Source organism: Macaca mulatta, chromosome 1, assembly GCF_049350105.2.
Source record: "Macaca mulatta isolate MMU2019108-1 chromosome 1, T2T-MMU8v2.0, whole genome shotgun sequence".
Classification (NCBI taxonomy): Eukaryota; Metazoa; Chordata; class Mammalia; order Primates; family Cercopithecidae; genus Macaca; species Macaca mulatta.
In genome coordinates, this window is record NC_133406.1 from 199,986,113 (window position 1) to 200,005,771 (window position 19,659).

Here is a 19,659-nt window from a genome sequence, read left to right on the forward strand (position 1 = left end):
CATGCTGCCTGGACAGTGGCACTTATCACCCTGCCTGGTAACTGCCAGCTTCCCAGCCCATCTCCCCCAGGGAGCAGAGGAAGGTCTGATTCATTGCTCTGTCCCGAGTCTGGCATAGGGCCTGCCCGGGGAGGACTGGCATAAGCAGCTGAACTTCATTTAGAAGAGAAGGCTTCTCAAATGAAAGGGCGAGAGGGAAGGAATGAGTCCCCAGGGTTGAATCAGGGTGGGAGCAAGACCTTGAACTTTATTTATTTATTGAGATGGAGTCTCACTCTGTCGCCCAGACTGGAGTGTGGTGGCATGATCTTGGTTCACTGCAACCTCCACCTCCCGGGTTCAAGCGATTCTCGTGCCTCAGCCTCCCAAGTAGCTGGGATTATAGGTGCCCACCACCACACCCGGATAATTTTTTGTATTTTTAGTAGAGATGGGGTTTCACCATGTTGGCCAGGCTAGTCTCAAACTCCTGGCCTCAGGTGGTGGCCTGCCTCTGCCTCCCAAAGTGCTGGGATTACAGGTGTGAGCCACCATGCCTGGCCCAGGACCTCGAACATTAAGGCTCGACAGCTCCTCATATCCACCCCCACCCCCGCCAACTAGAAGCAGGCAGACATAGTACGGGTGAGTTAGGTGGGTAAGATCACAGCCTGTAGAGCTAGACTCTTGGGGTTAGAATCCTGGCCCTGCTACGTGTACCCAGGCAAGTCACTTAACCTCTTTGTGCCTCAACATCCTCATCTGAAAAGTAGGCATAATAACAATGCCTACCCCCATAGTGTCATTGAGGGGAAAAAGTGAGAGAAGGCATGGCGAGCTGTCAGAGCAGCATCTGGTCCACAGTAAGCACTCAGTAAGGTTCTGCTATTATGATCTTGGTTATTATTGAGAGTCAGAACAGAGAGGAAGGCTGAGACTCAGAGAAGGAGGTGACTGCTAGAAGCTAGCCAGAAGGATCGTGTCTCTTGCTTTCCCACCCCAAACCGGTGCCGCTGATGTGCACTGATTACCCCCTCGGCCCCCCACCACAGTCCTGCAAACTGTTCCCACCCTCTCATGTCACAGAATCGTTGCACACTTGGCCTCTCCAGGCACTCAGTTGTCTGAGCTGAGCCCAGAAAACTGCCATCCTCTTGGGCATTCGCCACTTCCTGGCTGTGTGACAAGGGCAGTGTTTAACCTTTAAGCTTCAGTGTCATCTTCCATATAATGCGGATAATGATAGGACCTACCTCATAGGGCTGTTGGAAGGATTAAATGAAGCAGTGTGAAAAATATTTAGCACAATACCTGGTAGAGATTAGACTATGAATCTTGTTACTCACTGACAGTCTGTGCTTAGAACTCTAGCCTGGCTCTGGCTTCGTGCATCCTTTTCCTAGAGTTCCCCAGGCCTCCAGCCTGGGCATCTCTGAGCTGTCCTCCAGGGGAGCCTGAGGACAGGAATTGCTAGTGTGGCCACCATGCTTTTACAGGGCCTGTGTCATTCCACCTGCCCCCCTCCCCCATATATCTCTTCCTCAGGGCTCAAAGCAGTGTAAGTGAAAAGTGAAAGTGAGATGAGGGGCCTAGGACCCTAGAGAAGTGGGAGCCTGTGATGGCAAGATAAGAATAGTAAAACCAGGGCTGAGTGCAGTGGCTCACGCCTGTAATCTCAGCACTTTGGGAGGCCAGGGTGGGAAAAATTGCTTGAGCACATGAATTTGAGACCAGCCTGGGCAACATAACAAGATCCCCCCTCTACAAAAAATTTAAAAATTAGCCTAGCGCCATGACATGCACCTGTAGTCTCAGCTACACGAAAGGCTAAGGCAGGAGGACCGCTTGAGCCCAGGAGTTTAAGGCTGCAGTGAACCATGATCACACCACTGCCCTCCAGCCTGGGTGAAAGAGTAAAACTCTGTCTCAAAAGGAAAAAATATGTATAAGGTAAAACCACCACAACCCCCCTGCTCTTCACAGCACTTTGCAGTTTACCAAGCACTTGCTATAGGAGGCAGCCCCATGAGGTGAGCAGGGAGAGATGGCAATTGTCATTCTATGTGTAAGGAAGCTGGTGCCTCAGAGAGGTTGGGTCACCCGCCTGGCATCACACAGCCTCCAGGAAGCAGAGGCAGGAGCTGAGCCCTAGCCTGCTGCCTCCTGGTCTAGTGCTCCTTTAACTGAGGGGGCGAGCCCTTGATTTTGGCTGATCTGCCCCTTGCCCCCCGACCCGCCCAACCCAATCTTAGGAAAGAGCCCTGGGTTCGTCCTCACTGCAAAGTGCGGGGCCTGAGGCTCCTCTGTTCCCTGATCCCTCCGTCCCTACTAGACCCCTCCCTCTTCTGGCTCCACAGCTCAGTGGGGAGGAGCCGGGTTGGCGCCCAAACTCAGGGATTTCACGCACCACCGGTAAAATTTCCAAAAACACTTTGGGGACTGCATAAGGTTGTCAACTTTTTATTTTGCCAAGTAAGGACATTTTTTTCCCCAGCCCATCATTTCATAAAAGAAAGGACATCATCTCATACTAAAAGACAGTCCTTTAAATGGAATAAATTTAGCTTTATGAAAGAGTCGCCACCCCGTCCTGATTCTCCTCGGTTTTGCCTTAGGCCACTGGAAACTGCCTTGGGTCAGCTGGCAAGGCTGAGAACCATTTAGAGCTCGGGCTTGGCCCTGACGCCGACATGGGTCTGAGTCTTGACCACAGACAAGCTGTGTAACTTAGTATGTGGTATTTCTCTTCTCTGAGCCCCAGTTTCTTGTCGGCAAAATGGGAACAATAATAGTGCCTGCTACCTAGTGGGTACTGGAAGAACTAGATGACCTCATGTCGGCAGAGCACTCAGTCAGAAAGAGGCAAGCCCTGGTTCCCATTCAGTGTCCCCACCCTGGCATGTCACCGTGTATGGCTCCCCACTCCCCACAGGGTAAGGCCCACCTCCACAGCCTGTCAATCAAGGCCCTGTACTCTGCAGGTCTTGGGGCAAAGGAGTGAGGGGAAGGAAGTCCCATCTCAAGGCCTTTGCTCCACTGTTCCCTCCACCTGGAGCTCACTTGAGATAAAAATCATGAGCACCCACAGTTCAGTGCTCCACACAGAGGGCTGAGGCGTCTTTTCTCCACTTCTCTCTAGCTGGCAAAACCTTACTACTTGGCCTCAATGCCACCTTCATCCTTCACTCAGCAAACATTCACTCATTGTTGACCACATGCCAAGAACTGTGCTCAACTCCACCTGCCCAGTTCTCACAGTCCCATGCAGAAAAGCAAAAAACACACAGGGCTGGGTGAACAGAGCTCTGGGGGCACTGAAGGGGCCTCAGTCAAGCCTGGGGTAATGGGGATAGGGAGTGCTTCCAAGAAGAGGTGGTGCTCAAACTGGGGCTTGAAGGATGAATAGGAGTTAGCCAGATGACGCAGCAGGCAGGAGAGGGGAGGGAGTTGCAGGCAGAAGGAAAAGTACAGAAGCCCTAAACAGTGCAATGCTTTGGGACATTATAAGTCATTTCTTAAGGTGAGAGCAAAGGATGCTTGTGTGGAGGGCATTTCTGACTTGGGCACTGGGGGTCGGGGAGTCACTGTCATGTGGATTGAGGAAGGAGGGCAGGTTTGGAGGGAGATGCTGAGTTTGAGATGCCCAGGGGATGAGGAGGAGAGGTGTCAGCAGGCAGGAAGCGCAGGGATGAAACTGCAGAGCGGAGGCTGTCATCATAGGGGTGACCCCTGATGTAGGAGTGTATGAGACCACCCCCTGAAACTACGTACTGAGAAGAGGACTGGAGACAAAGCCCCAACATTCAAGGGGCAGAAAGAGGAGGCAGAACTGCTGATAGAACCAAGAGAGAAAAGGCAGAAAGGCAGATTTGAGGAAAGTCAAGGGGGGTGCATTCAAGAAGGAAAGGCCCAGCAGGCAGCCATGGTGGCTCCCGAGGCTGCCATGGGAGGATCGCTTGAGCCAGGAGTTGGAGATCAGCCAGGACAACATAGCAAGACTCTGTCTCCACAAAAAAATTTAAAAACTAGCTGGGTATCTTGGAGTCCCAGCTCCTTGGGAGGGTGAGGTGGAAGGATCGCTTGAGCCCAGGAGGTTGAGGCTGTAGTGATCATAGTGATCATGTACTCCAGCCTGGGTGACAGAGTGAGGCCCTGCCTTAAAAAAAAAAAAAAAAAAAAAAAAAAGGAAAGGAAAAAAAGAAGCCGGGCGCGGTGGCTCAAGCCTGTAATCCCAGCACTTTGGGAGGCCGAGACGGGTGGATCACGAGGTTAAGAGATCGAGACCATCCTGGCTAACACGGTGAAACCCCGTCTCTACTAAAAAGTACAAAAAACTAGCCGGGCGAGGTGGCGGGCGCCTGTAGTCCCAGGTACTCGGGAGGCTGAGGCAGGAGAATGGCGTCAACCCGGGAGGCGGAGTTTGCAGTGAGCTGAGATCCGGCCACTGCACTCCAGCCTGGGCAACAGAGTGGAGCCCATAGGGGCCCCCTGGGGACGCAGCATGGTGGAGTGGCTAAATGCATGGCTCCCAGAGAGGGACATGCTGGGTTCGAATCCTGCCTCTACCGCCTGTCAGCTATGTTGGCTTTGGGCAAGTCATTAACTTCTTTATACCTTAATCCCCCTGTCTATAAAATAGGGCGAATGTATTTTTTTTTTTAAGGATAAAAAGCATGGAGGGGAGGGACTGATACCCCCACCCAGGCTCTGTGCGTCCCCAGGTTGTACCTCCCTCTCTCTGCTGGGCCATGGGTCACACTGTCCTTTCCCCATCCCCTGTCGCTCCCACCAGACTGCCACCAATCCCCAGAGGCTGGAAAATGAGATGAGTGAATGAGTTCACCCAGGGAACAGGCAGCGGGAGGGTAGCGGGGAGGCAGCACTTCTCCCATGTTACCCCAGTATAAGGAGGGAAGGTGGAAAAGGCCCTGTGTGGGCTGTGCCCTTGAGCCATCAGGTCCCTTCTAGCCTCAGTTTCCCAATCTGTGAAATGAAGCCCGTAGATCTGCTCCAGCTCTGAGGCCTGAGGTTCTGTACAGCAGGGATATATGGAGAGAGGATGGGGATAGAAAGGCCAGTTCCAGACCTGCTGGTCCTGCCTCTAAAGGAGGAAGTTCCACAGGGTCTGAATCCCTACTGTGCCCAGGGGCTGGTCCCTCTAGTAGAGGGTGGCAGCTGGGCCAAGATGGGCAGGAGTGAAGACGCCTGAGATTGTGCTGACAAAGCTGTTCCTGCTTTTCCTCTTTCTCTCCCTGTCCCCTCCCCTCCCGGGGGACGGCCAAGCCCAGCAAAAAATAAACCCAAAGACAGCAACCTGGACAGGCCTGAAGCTCCCAGAGAGAAGTGGTGGGGAAGGAGGAGCAGCCTGTGACCCTCCCACCACTGCCCAAAAGCCAGTGGGTACCCGAGCTGATCCCTACCCCATCCCCCACCCACACCCCGCCAAAGTTGGGCTCGAAGGGAACAGGCATCTCCCCTCCATCTTTCACTCTGTGGGAGCTTGATAGGGACAATTCAAGTAAATGTTGTCCAGCCCAGCTAGATGGGGGCCTCCAGGTTTTTGAAACAATACCCCAGGAAATCTCATTCACTTCCTGGTTCTTGGGCAGTCCTTCCTGCTGTCTGACCTCCATCTCTTCTGCTTTGATGGGAACCATGCTCCATTTATCTCCAGTGAGCTTTCCTCCAGTCCCACCTTCCTGGCCTGGGTGTCTAAGGAGTCTCAGGAGAACGTGCCTCAAGATTTCCCTTCCAGGCTTTAGGCTAGAGACCCCACTGTACCCACTGTTCCCCAAAATCTCCGGGGGTGAGGAGGGACGGAATCGCTGAGCTCCCTCCCTCAGGCGCTGCCCATGGATTCCCAGCCCAACCAGTCTGCTGCCTGGGGTTGCCCCTCTTGTTCCTCACCCCTCCGTGTGCCAGCCCCCAGGGCACACAGCCCCTGCCCCAGCGACAGTGTTGCCAGGGAGCCTGGAGTCCTGGGGGCTCTGTGTAGCCACTGAGGTCTGCTCAGCATCCTTTCTCCAGCCCCTCAGAGCCTCCAATGCGGACAGGCAGCCCCCTGAGTGCCCTGTGAAGTGGCACCCTGTCCCCTGAGGGGCCCCCAGAGAAGATGCTAGAAGAGAGCTCCCTACGTGGTACCCTATGAAGTTCAAGGTCCTGAGACAGCAGTTTCTCTCATTCACCCAGCATGACTGTGTGCCAGGCAGCCCTGAGAGGTCCACTTTCCTGTTAGGCCCATTTTACAGAAGATACCGAGGCTCAGGAACTGAGGTAGAAGGGGGTGGGCACCTTCCCAGTAAGCATGGGGACTAAGATCTCTAAATCTCCCTTGGGATTCCCTGCCTCACTCCCCATGATCATTTGCTCTGTAGAGAGTGGGGGAGTGCCCTCCTCTCCCGGGAGTCCCTGGCTGTCTCTCTGGGCATCATGGCTCTACTTTGATCTCCCTGGGGCCAGGCCAGTTGCCAGGGTTGGACCATGAGGCCCAAACTCGGCCACACAATGGCCCTCTGGCATACACTGTCCTTCCATAATTCACAGACATGCTCACAGCTGCACACAGACCAGATCTCTCTCCAAACATCTCCCTGGGAGAAGAGGCAGCTGAGACCAGTGGTCCCGGCAGACTCTGAGACCTCCTCATAGTGCTCCCAATCCCCCGCCCTGCCAGGCAGGGCACAGGAATGGTCTAGCTCTCTCTGGCTCCCTGGTCCTGGTATGGAGCTGATGCTCTGTAACTGTTTGTCAGACGAAGGAAGAAACAAATCAGTGAGCATCCTAGGTAGCCAGGCTGGGGTCCATTCATGAGCTGTGTGACGTCCCCTCACCCAGCCTCACTTTGCTCAACTGTGACATGAAGAAGACAGCACCCACCTGATATGATGGCTGTGAGGGTTACACGAGAGAATGTAAGTCAGACACTGACGGGCAGGGCCCACAGGAGGCCCAAAAGACACAGCCTCAGCTCCTGTGGAGAGCCACTCGCCCCGGGACCCAGGCAGACATAGCTCCTGCTCTCCCCAGAGCACACTTAGACACACTCACCTTGCTGAGCCCAGCACACCTGCCACCCTCTCCCCGGAGGAGAATGAGGACAGTGATTACAGCATAATAATAACAGTAAGGATGATCATGACTAACAGTGCCCGGCAGTGTTCGGTGCCTTATCTCATCCAGTCCTGACAATCTTAGAGGCAGGTATTAGGATTATTCCCATTTTTCAGATGAGAAAACTGAAGCCCAGAGAGGTTAAGTAACTTGCCCAAGGACACATGACTGCTAAGGCTAGAACCAGGAAGGAACGCAGATCTGTCAGCCTCAGAGCCCATGCTCTTTGCTCCCCGCAGGACAGCTTTTGGAGAAAAAAAAGTCCCTGCTATTCCCCTACGCCCAGCCTCTCAACTCTCACACTAGGAGCTTCCCCCAGGGCAAACATGCAGAATTCCCTGCTGGGGGGCTCCGTAGCCCACAAGAAGATCGGACGTTCCCTAAAGACCTGCATTGGTGCTAGGGAGGTAGGAGGGAGTCTGGGGAAGTTCCCCGGGCAGCCTTCTTTGTGGGCAGGGCCTCGGCCTTCCTCTTTCCCTGCTCCCAGGCAGTTCCAGCTCCTTTGACTGGCTCAGAGAGCCTGAAATTAATCATCCACTCAAAGTGCTGCCATCAGCCCAAGAATAATAATCACCTCTTAAAACACTCCTGGCTTAAACATCCCAAGGATAAGGGCTTCAGCAGCAACAGGGATTGAAGTTAGACATCCAGCAGGGCATCTTCAATGGAAGAATGAATGTACTATGGAGTTGGGGTGGGGTGGGCAGACAGTGAGAGATGGAACTGTCTCCAGTGACACCAAAGAACTCCAGAAGAAAGAGGCAAAGGAGTGTGAGGGGGAGTGCGAAGGGGAGGGGGGGTGCAAGGGGGAGGGGGAGGGCAGTGTAAGAACAGGATGGTCTCCCCAGCTCCTTACAAAGACCAAGCAAAAGGACTGGGGTTGAAAAACAGCAGCACGAAAAATTTGGGTCACACTCAAAGACTTTCTCAATCACAAGGCAAAGTTCTTAGAGCATCCATCCCCCCTATTGGCTAGGTTGGGAAAATTGTTATCTAGAGTCCTGATATGGGAGACAAAAGGCTTGGGTTCCTGGCACAGTTCTCCACGAACTCACTAGGTGTGACCTTGGATGAGTAGCTGCCCCTTTCTATGTCTTGGTGTACCCAGCAGTACACCACAAGGTCAGATCGAAGGACCTCCAAGGGCCCTCCAGGAGGAGCAAAGGCCAGCGAAGTTCTAGGAAGCCAGCCACCCCACTCCTCCACAGTTCTGAGGCTGCCCTCCAGGATGGCTACGAAAATACACACAGACCCGCAAGGGCAGCCCTGCAGTTGTGTATAGGTGAAGGCCAAAAACTCAAGGACAGGAGCAAGCTTTGTTCTGTCCTAGGGGTCTGGGCTGGAGCCACAGGCCCGGGTGTGTGTCTATGGCGAGTGTCTATGAAGTCAGGGAAAAGGTAGGGGCAGCTGTAAGCTAGAACTCTTTGTTGGATGGATGCTATGTGTGTGTTTGGGTTTGTGTGTCGATGTTGCAGTGAGTGTGTGTGTGAGACATTCAGACAGGTACGCGGCAGTGACGTGGGTCTACAACTAAAACGTGGCTGCAGTGGGTGAGGCTGGCAGTTTCCACTCAATTCCACAAAATGCCGTCACAGCCCACCTCGTGCTGACTGTGTGCAGGGTGCTGGGGATGGATAGACCGATGACACAGGAGCGCTGTTCTTGAGGAGCCTGGGCTTGGGGTGCTGCTAGCTGAGGCTGTGGTGCGGAGAGCAACAGCTCCCAGTTTGTCCCCGCTCTGGGCTGAGGCTCTTCCACATTAACTGGGTGGCCTCTGCTGAGTCCCAGTTTCCCCATCTGTCATAAGAGGAGGACAACAGTGCCCACCTCACAAGGCTGCAGAAGGACACAATGAGACCGGTTTAGAGAGTTCAGCACGGTGCCACGGTGCAGCTGGTGCTGCACACACGACCAGAGATTTCAGTTCAGACTCCAAGAGCCAAGCCTGGTGGCCACTAGGAACAGAGAACAGTCCCGCACAGGGAAGCAGGAACAATTTCAACTCTCTGCCCTGGCCTAGCCCAGCTGAGGTCTCTGCACAGAGTCCGCTGTATCTGCTACTCACTTCCCAGGTGACTTTGGACTCCAGAACCTCAGTTTCCTTACAAGTAAAATGGGGCTGTCAAAATGTGAGGACCGACTGACCTAGTGGGGATGCCTGAGGGTTCTGAGGACCCTTTGCTGGGATGATTTCCAACCCAGGCGATGTTCTTTCTCAGATGGCCGGGGTGGGAGGTCAGGGGCTTCGGGGTTAGGAGTCTGCGGGCCCCAGAAGCTGCTGCCACCTCCTCCCCTCCCCATTCCCACAGCTTCTGACCCCAGGGACAAGGCTGAGGGAGGATGTTTACAGAGCCGCCAACCTTCACATAGAGAAAGTCTGCTGGGCCCTGGGGGCTGGGAGCAGCAGGCATGCGGCTCATAGTGGCTGGGGAGGATGGAGGGAGATAGGGTCTGGCCCAGCCCCCTCCAGCACTCTGACTTCAAGGGAAGCTGCAGTGGCCTTTGAGAGGGGGCAGCAAGGGGACCGAGAGCATTCCCCTCAAGGGCTCAGTGAGCAGGATGGGCCACGAGGTGATGTTTCTTAAAATTCAGAGAGCAGAGTCTGTGAAGGCTTGAGGGCTTAAATCAGGGACGGGGGCGTAGGAGCGGGATGGGGTTTGGTGACCAGACTGAGGGTCTAGAGAGGGAAAACTTGGAGAGGGGCCCAGTGGCCCCTCATTCTGGATCCCAACAGGAGAAGACAGGAGTCAGCAGTCTTCTCTTCCCAGAGGTTGCAGCTGCCGCAGGACAGGCCGAATCCGGGCTTGTACTCTAGGCAATCTTCCACCTCTTGGAGCCAGAAAGATGTAGGTTCTGTGTGGGGCTCAGAGGGGACCGGCTGGCAGATGGGAGGGAGGCATACCCTAGGGGGAATGGGCTCCTCTCGCCCCAGCTCCCTCCTTCCTGAGCCCTTCTCTCTCTCTCTTTTTAATTGACAAAGTTTCATCCGGTCACTCAGGCTGGAATGCAGTGGCGCAATCACAGTTCACAATAGCCTAGAATTCCTGGGCTCAAGCGGTCCTCCCACTTCAGCTTCCCAAGTAGCTGTGACTACAGGTGTGCTGCACCATGCCCAGCTAATTTTTAAATTTTGTAGAGTCAGGGGTCTCACCATGTTGCCCAGGCTGGTCTGGAACTCCTAGGCTCAAGCGATCCTCCCACCTCAGCCTCCCACAGTGCTGGGAGAGCCACTGTGCCCAGCTCAGAGCCCTTCTCTTGCAGGCTCTTCTGCTGGGGCCCCTCCTGCCACAGCCTGCATCTCTGGGAAGGGGGTCCTAGCTAACGGTACTCCCTGGACTCCCCTCACTTGGGCTGCCACTGAGGGAGATTGGGAAGAAGAGAAAGGATTTGACCAAAAGTGTAGTGGTCAAGCTAGGAGTCCAACAGCAGGAAGTACTTCCTGGCAAGACCCTGTAGTGTGACTGAGAAACCCCACATCTGGAGCTCCTTAAAAACAAGAGAGACCTTCCGTGTGGGCCCCCTCCTCCAGCCCCAATAAGAACAACCATCTCTCACGCTCAGACAGGCCCCCGCAGCTTACCAAGCTCTTTTCCACTCCATTACCTCATCAGAGAGAGCCGCAAGGTTGGGGCCTCTACCCGCTTTGACGACCTACAGACCTAAAGCTCAGAGAGGCACAGCGATCAACCCAACGTCACAGAGCACACAAGAGGTGGGGTTCCTGACACCTCTGCTCCCTTTGACCTCTAAGATGGGTGACCAATTCCCTGAGATCCTTAAACACCAGGGTGCTTTCACACCATACTTCCTCCCCTAGAGCTCCCAAGACATGCCCTGGCCCTGGGCTCCCGGGGACAAGTGGTCAGGACAAGCACGGCCCTGGCGAGGGCATTTCCTGGCATTGGGAAAGGGCAGGATGTGGGGCAAAGGTGCCAGTGGATTAGCTCCTGGAGAGGAAGGGGCGGTCCTTTCAAAGGAGGCAACCATAGCGCCTGGCAGGGGACAGGAGGCAGGTCCTTCACCTCCACTGACCCTCGTGGGGGCCATGAGGCCAAGCCTGGGGGATAAGGACCCAACCTCAGAGCCCTATTGGCTTCCCCAGGCCCAGCCATGCCTTGGAAAAGTCACTTCTCAAGAGGAGCCCACGGAGGGCACAGTTGTTCTCTGGGGGGTGTCTCACCCTCCTTGGGCACTCAGCCACTCCTAAGGAGCAGTCCCCCTCCCCTCACCCCCAACTCCACCAGCCCTGGGCCTTCCTCACTCCAACAGGCCTCTTTATAGCCATAAGCATTCATCCTAGGCCTCCCAATGGGCACTAAGGGCTGGGCTACTCCTAACCGTTGACCCTGAACCAAAGCTTGACCTCATGTCCTGAGCAATTTCAACTCTCTGCCCTGGGCTAGCCCAGCTGAGATCTCTGCACAGAGTCAAGGCTGCCACCCCCAACGCACTTAATGGCCGAGCGAGTCCTCTTTCCCACCCTGCCCCTCCCTGTGCCGCATCTTTCTCCCCTTCACCTCTGAAATTCTGTGGGCCCAGTTCAGATGGGGCAGAGGCAGGCCAGCAGGCACCCAAGCGACAGGCGGAAGGACAGACCCAGAGACAGGTGGAAAAGAGAGGTAGAGGAAGAGTGCACAGTCAGGTGGACAGGTGGATAGGCAGATGCACAGACAGGCACCCAGATAACTGCATAGGCCACAGATGGATGGAAACAGGCAAGCAGAAGGACTGCGGACAGTTAGGTGGAGAGATGAGCAGACTGGCCAACTTGCACACAGGTGGAAACTCAGGCTGGCAGAGGGACAGCCAGGCCAGCAGGAGGGCTGCTGGACGGTCAGGTGTGCAGGCAGGTGGGCCACCCAGGAGACCCCAGCGCCAAAGGGCCCTCTCTGTTGGCAGCAAAAAGGGATTAATAGCTACACATTTTCCAGGGACCAGAGGTCTCTCTCTGGGCATCTCTGAGCGTCCCAGCGTCAGGCCCAGCCCTTCAACTGATATCTGCCGGGCCTCTCATGTTCCCAGCTGGGCCAGGCCGTCCCCCAAGACTGAGCTCTGAGCTGCCAAAATTCACTCTTTACATCCAAGAGGGGTCAGTGTTTCTGAAAGTTGTAGGAGCTTGGTGAGAGGGAGGAGGGGGCCCCAGCAGCGACAGTGTTTCCAAACCTACCCCTCTCCTCTTTCTTTTTCCCCTGGTGCTTAGAGCCAGGCCTGGTGCTGCAGGCCAGCAAGGCAGGCGAGCTGGGCCAAGCCGGCAGGGCAGGGCAGGGCAGGCAGGGCGGCCGCTGCTGCCACTGGGAAGTTGAGGGTGGAGGGGAAGACTGAGGGAAGACACAGATAAAGTCGGACACAGCATAGGCGAGTGTCAGGGCCCAGGTGGCCCACGGGGACCCCCATACACCCACAGTCAGCTGGCCAGGGGTGGGAATGAGGGCTGCCCTGGAGAGGAGCACCCCTGAGGGGAGCCCTTCATAGCTCAGAGCTGGGGAGCAAGTGACAGAAGCGTGTGGGAGCCAAGGGGTCCTCTTTGTGTCTGGAACACAGGGAGGCAGTGGTGGGGAAGAGCAAAAGGGCGCCCACTCCAGGGGCCCCAGACTTCGCTGAGCGGACTCGGGGGAGGCAGCTGGCGGTGGGGAGTACCTGAGACAGAGGAGCAGAGGTTGGCGGTCAGGATGGAAATAAGCAGTTGCGGTGCGGGGAGGTCAGAAGCGAGGTCAAGCAAGGGTCAGGCCTGGGAGATCAGGGCTTAGGGTAGGGCTCAGCGAGGGGATCAGAAATGGGGCTCAGGCCTGGGGGCAGAGAGATGAGGGTCGGCCCTGAGGTAGGGGGCAGAAGGCGGAGCCGGGGCGGGGCGGCAGTACCCCGGGAGGCCAGGCTCGCGCGGGGACACGCGGAAGGGCGCGGGGTCGCAAACTCACATGAAGACGTGGTAGACGAAGGCCCAGCCGCGGGGCCGCTCCAGCACGTTGTAGACCCAGTTCTGCAGGCGGCGGTAGCGCTTGTGCGCGGCCGAGGAGCGCTGGCCGCAGGCGGAGCCCGAGCCGGAGCCCAGCCCAGGGAGGGGCGCGCCCGGCGGCAGGGGGCTGCCCAGGAGGCCACGGCGGCGCGGGGAGCCGCCCCCGCCCGCCTCGCCCTGTTCGCTCTGCACTGCCGTGAGCGCCACCAGCTCTGCGCGGGGGGCGTCCCCGGGCGAGGGACCCAGGCCGAGGCGGCGCGGGGGGGCCTCGGCCATGGGCGGCGCCGGGCTGGGGGGGCCGGGGCCCGGGCACGGTCCGGGGCGGGGGCGCGCTCGGGGCGCTCAGCGGCGCATGGCTCGGACCCGGGGCCAGAGGGGCGACCCGGGGCAGGCGCGGGCGGTGGGGGCTCGGGGCCGGGCCGGGGCCGCGGGCGGGCGCTCGGAGCCTGGGGGCCGCCGGAGCCCGCACTGACCGCCCGCTTCCCCGGCGACTGGGGCTGCTCTTTCCGACTCCAACTCTCTTATTACGCGCTCCATGCCGCTCGCCTTTCCACCTGCCACCGGCGCGCGCCGCTCACATGTCACCCTCCCCCGCCCCGCCCCTCCCCCGCCCGCCCCACGGCCGCCTTCCCAAATCGGGAGGGAGCGAGCGAGCAAGCGAGGCGAGGCGGAGGGAGGGGACGCGCGGAGCAGGCGGCGGGGCAGGGCGCACGGGCGGCGGAGTTGGTGCCTGGGCCGAACCGCGTGGCGGGGGCAGCGCGCGGGGCCGGGAAGTCGGGCGCGTGCAAGCGGTGTCCACGGCTGCGTGGGGCAGTGGGGCCCGAAGGCCAGCCCGGGGTGGGACGCCTCGTGTGTGCTTGTGGAAAGTGGAGTCCACGTGGAGTTGTGGCCGCGGGCGGCAGGGGAAGGGACGCAGTGTCCCGTGGAGTTTAGGTGTAGACCAGTGGAGCGGCGTCTACTTGTGTGTGCAGGGTGGTGGCTGTGGGTCTACTGGGTGCTGGGATGGAGTTAGTGAAGTGTGAGTTGTGGGTCGGGTGTGGGTGGCTGCGAAAGTGGAGGTGGAGTCCAAAGGGGATGAGGTGTGTCTGTCCGGGTCGAGCCCTGTGTGCCTGGTGCGTGTGCTTAAAGTGTGCCCAGTGCTGTGCGTGGCTGGGTGGGCAGCGGCGGTTGTCCTGCTCTTACCTGAAAGGTCTGGAGCCCTAGGGCTGCTGGGCAGCATCAGGATGTGTGGAGCACAGTGGGCCTGGGTGTGTCTATCTTTCTCCCACCGACTGCCACCTCTGAGCTTCCCTTCATCATGATGGGGGAAGACCGAGCCTGCCCAGAAGAGGGTCCTCCCCGATGGAGGGGCCTGCTCCCCTGCCTCACTCCCAGGTCAGGGAACTGGGTTTGGGCAGATGGAGTGTTGGGAGATGAGCTCTGAGCCAGCCTTAGGGGGGACACACAGCCCCTACCCAAGGTCCACAGAATCCCAGCCAGAAAAGGGGAGACTGTCCCAGGGCATTCCCTCTCCAGCAGGAAAGTTTTTCTTAGTCCCCGACCTCTATCTCTGTGGCTGTAGGGGACAGCCCCTCTCCTTTAGCCCTCCTGGGCCCTGCACAGGGCTGGTAACTTGGGTTTCACGATCCTCTTTCCCTCTTCCTCCACGGGAAGCTGCGGCCACACCAGCCGCTCCCTTCGCAGGCCCTGCCCCAGGGTGAGCCTTCCGCAGCAAAGTCTTCCCGGTTCCTCCGGGAGGATCTCGAGGGACGAAGCCGAGCCGGAGGGGCGGGGGAAGGGGCGGGAAGGCGAGCTCGATTCTCAGCTGTCAGCAAAGGCAGCATTGATCTGCTGAGCGCCAGTGAGGGAGGGAGGGAGGCAGGGCCGTGGGCTGCAGGGACCGGGGGTCCCTAAGATGGGCTTGGCAGCAGGCCCACACCCCTACCCCATAGTGATCCTTTCCCCTCTGCCTAGCTGGGGGTGCCTTCTGGGGTCTGACCTGAATCTCTTCTGCTGCTCTTGGTCAAGGTGTGCCCACGGCCAGAGCCTGGTGCCCCCAGGCAGGTTATGCCCAGATCCTCTACTGGAAGCTGGGGATGGTTTCTGGACCCCAAGGCCCCACTAGGGATGCAGTGCCTGGGCTGAGTTAACCCATCTTCTCTCTATGAGCTGAAGATGGCACCCCCAAAATATGCGGCACTGTCCTCCCTCTGTGGGACTGCCTGGCGGGTTCTTCTCAATCATGGATCCTGGGGAATGGAACTAAGGTGTAGGACGTGAGAGGTGCACAGGAAAGCAGTTGCAAGGGCCTTGGGGATGTTTCTAGGGGGTCTTTTTGAGGTTCTTCTTCTGTAACAGAAATGGAATTTGAATTTAGGTTCCCTTACCACCCAGAATATCTGAAACTGGGTCTGTTCTGGGAAATCTAATCTTCAAGCTCAGCATCACCTCTGGATCCCATGGCTCTCTTCCCAGCTGAGGGACTACAAAGGTTCTTTCCCCACCTTGTGAGGAGCCCTCACTGCAGGGAGAGTCTCTCATCATTCCCAACTCCACTCCAGATTACCTGCTCAAAGGCAGCAGAAAGAGGAAAGAGACTGTGGTTGCAGCTAGAGGGATGGAAGTTAGATCTCAGGAAGGACTTTCATAGGGCATAGAGGCCTCTTTCTCCTGCAGGCATATGGGTAATGGAGGGACACAGAACTCTTCCTAAGGGGTGGGAGGGACAGGGGAGATGATTCCAGGAGGCCACAGCAAATTTACTTGGCATGTGTATGCACATGGAGGAGTGGAAGGGCCAGAAGAGAAAGTCCAGTTCAGAGAGGACAGGTGGCCACTATGAGGGTCACCGGACAGCCTTCCTGCCCCATCCGGATTCCCAGGACATGACTGGGAGGACGGCCTTTCCCCACCACAGCCTTTAGTGACTAAGACACTTTTCTGAGCAAACAGCTGTCTCAGGCTCCCTCAATTGGCCCCTCTGCTGGAGGGTACTGGACACTGTGGTTCCCCACCCTCCTCCTTCCCTCTCTCCCACCTGTTCCCCTGACCCCACCCTCAGCAGTTTCCTTTCCACCCGCAAGCCCTGTCTCCACCCTGGAAGCACTGTGAAAGCTTCCCTGCCCCGCTGAGGAGACGCACTCACCGACACTCACTCCCACCTGGGCAAGTCCCTTCCTCACCCTGGACTTGTTTCCCTGTCTGTGCAAGAAGTGGGCAGGGCTCCAAGATCTCCTGTAATTCATCACTGTCCCCATCATCCATCAATGGAGCAAGTATTGACTGAGAGGAAGGGTGGGAGGGCGAGCGCTCCCATTTGCTGAGCACCATCTGTGTGCCAGGTCCAGTCCCTTTTGGGCCAGAGAGCAGCACCTTGCTTGAGACAGTTGAGACTCTGAGAGGCACAGGGACTCACCTAAGTCTACACAGCCTATTGGTGACCCCCAGAACTGTCTGTGACCTGTGCTTTCCACTGACTGGCACCTGCCTGCTGGGCACTGGGTGCTGGGAGCTGAGGATAACCACACACGGCCAATCCTTGTTCTCTAGAACTTACTTATACCAAGGGATGAAACTTCCAGGTCTGAAAGGATGGAGGGCAGGGAGTGGCTAGGACTAAGGTCTCTCAGGCTAGGCTCTAGCCTGTCAGTGACTCCCACTGTGACCCCAGGTCAATCAAGGGCTCAGGTTCCTTTCCTGGAGTGGGAAGTGGGGTGGTTTAAGTCGGTGATTTTTAGACTTTATCAGCAAAGGAATCCTTTTTACAGACAGAATCGTAAGGTAGCACCCCAATGTGTACAAAGCTTTGGAGCAGAGGTGTGCTAGTTGAATTGAGGTGAGGAGGTCTGGGTTCCACTCACTCGCCTCCTAAAATCTCTCTGCCTGCTAGCCACCTGACCCTGGGCTTTCTTACAGCTCCAAGGGTTGCTAGAGGTCACAGGAGGGATAAGTCTCCACAGGCAATGACAGAGGGAGCTTTCTTAAGGACAGGAGTGGGGAGGACTGGGAGAGACGCAGAGAAGTACAACCAGTAATGCCTGCAGCTACCATTAATGAGGCCTGCAGTAAATCCTAAGCCTTGTGCAGGATATTTTACCTGCACTGTCTATTTCAGCATCCCCACAACCTTGTGCAGTAATACTGTTCAGTCTCATTTTATAGTCAAGAAGACTGAGGCTCAGTGAAGAGACTTGCCTTGTATAGCTCTTAATTCACCCAGTGTGTGTGTGTGTGTGTGTGAGTGTATTGGTGTGGGAAGGATGTTACAGAGCATTCGGAAGAGCAAGCTTAGCCAGGGGGATGCAGGAGGACTTGAATGCCAAGCTGGAGGGTCCAATTTGACTTGATAAGAAACAGGGAACCCGGCCAGGCCCTAAGGCTGGGCATGTTGCAGAGGCTGTGGCTCCCTAGGAGAGAACCCAGGATGGGTGAAGTGGGAAGCACCAGCACCCAGAGAGGCTGGCAGTGCTAGGGACAGAAAGAGCCCTAAACTACAAGTCATGGCTGGGCTTCCAGTCCTAGCTCCACCTGTGGACTACCTGGGGACCTTGGGCAAGCCACTCCACCTCTTCCCCCCCGTCCCTGGCTATCAGGGCTGAATGCTATAATGCATGAAAAAGTTAGAGACCATGCAGGGGGCTGTACACACATGACCCATCTGTCGTACTGATTTTCAGGTACGTGTTTGAGGTGGAGCAGGGAGATGCTCTGGGAATTCCCTGGTCCTAGCTCTGGTCAATCTAGGAAGCCTTCCTAGGAGGGGACTGGAGTGGAGAGTGCTCAGAGGGTGATGGCATCACATTATTGACCTCTGGGAACCCACCTCTACTGAGAGCAGGAGGAAGCATGAGAGAAAGATCAGGCCTTCTTCCTTTTCCCTCTGCAGCCCAGAAAGGACAACAGACTTAGGCCACCCACCAGGCGAGAGGTGCTGGAGGGGCCCAAGGAATTTCTTTTCCCCGGATCTGGGTGTGGCACTGACCTGCCCCCAGCCTAGACCAAGCAGGCCAGTCAGCTCAGAGCCACAGGAAGTGGGGAGGGAGCAGTATTGCTGAGTTCAGTGAAAGCGAACCCCCATTGATCCTCAGGGCTGGAGGGGGCCCACAGGGAGGAGACACAGAGGGAGAAAGGGGCGTGGAAATGAAGGTCAAAGCCCTCCCTTCTTGCAGGGCTCCTCCTCTGCCTTCAGGATTCTTCCTCTAAGATCCTTCCTCTAACCTCTACCCCTGGAAGACCATGCAGAAGGCAACAGTGCTGTGGTCCTGCTGGTTAACTCCATGTTCTCAGTGAGAACCACTGGGACAATGGAGTTGGCTGAAAAATGAAAAGGAAGGACTTTTCTGAGTTGCTGAGTGTGCAGTGGAAAAGAACTTCCATGCTCTCCTGGTGGGAGAAACTTGGATGAGGGCTCAGGGAGAGAGATGACGTGAGTAGGAGGGACTGGAGATTGAGTAGCAGGAAATGGGGTTCAGAAAGAGGTTGACAACCTGGTAAGGGAGATGGGATTCAGGGAGGAGAATGGGTGCTCCAAAGAGAGGCTAGAGACTCAGTGACAAAGATGGGAGGCTCAGAGACCAGGATTTCCATGTCAAGCTTGATTAAACACTTATTAAATTCCTACTCTTTGAAATATTAGGTGTGCAAAGCAAGGTAAGTGCTAAATACTTTTTTTATTTTTTATTTTTATTTATTTATTTTTTTTGAGACCAAGTCTTGCTCTGTTGTCCAGGCTAGAGTGCAGTGGTGTAATCTTGGCTTACCGCAAACCTCTGCTTCCCAGGTTCAAGCTATTCTCTGCCTCAGCCTCTCGAGTAGCTGAGAATACAGCTACTGTATTCTCACCACCATGCCTGGCTAATTTTTGTATTTTTTGTAGAGATGGGGTTTCACCATGTTGGCCAGGCTGGTCTTGAACTCCTGGCCTCGAATTGATCTATCAGCTTTGGCCTCCCAAAGTGCTGGGATTACAGGCGTGAGCCACCATGCCCAGCTGATAATTAAAAGAAAAAAATACATATTTAAGCTCCAAAAGCAAGAATGGGGAATTGTGTAAGACCATAAGAGGTAATTCCTGGTGGCAAGCAGGAATTGAAGGTGTATTTCTGAGGAGGGGGTCCAGTGTCCAGTGGGGTGGGAGGGTGGGAAGTATAGTTGCCAACCTCAAAAATGCCAGGGGCAACAGTAGGCTTTCTGTTTAAAGCTGGGTCTGGTAAAGTGCTGCCTTCCATGAACAGGATTAAAATCTCTGTCTGCTAGCCACCTGGCCCCTGGCTTTAAGCAGAAAGCGGACCCTTATAAGTGTGACACCTCAGCCTGTCCACATGGGGTGTGGGCTCAGGATTTGATATCCAGGCCATGCAAAAATCCCAAACCAAGACACTGCTATAAGAGCTGATTTGAGGCTGGTGCACTTCCACGTGCCTTAGGCACATATAACTGAGAAATCATCCCTTAGGGTGGCCTCCACATTCCAGGGCACAGTCAGGAAAATGTGCTGAAAATAATCTCAAGGATAAGTTCCAAAACACATTAGAAGCACCATACCTTGAGAGACATACCTCTCATGGGAGAATTTATACATAAAGACCTAGAGCTAATGGAGCAATCTGAAAGGAAATTTAATATAGCTAAAATCATCA

The 19,659-nt window shown here is 56.0% G+C and overlaps 1 protein-coding gene across 2 annotated transcripts in view; it reads right to left on the reverse strand.

The window, feature by feature from the left end:
* KCNQ4 (potassium voltage-gated channel subfamily Q member 4) overlaps positions 1–13,625 on the reverse strand; it is a 56,899-nt gene extending 43,274 nt beyond the window's left edge. Inside the window, exon 1 of one of the 2 annotated variants that reach the window (XM_015136666.3) lies at positions 13,005–13,625. In XM_015136666.3, coding sequence (XP_014992152.1) covers positions 13,005–13,318 — 314 coding nt within the window. In that variant the 5' untranslated portion in view covers positions 13,319–13,625. The remainder of the gene's footprint in view (positions 1–13,004) is intronic. The other variant, XM_077961712.1, reaches the window with a different exon arrangement.
* Between the last annotated feature and the right edge of the window lie 6,034 nt (positions 13,626–19,659).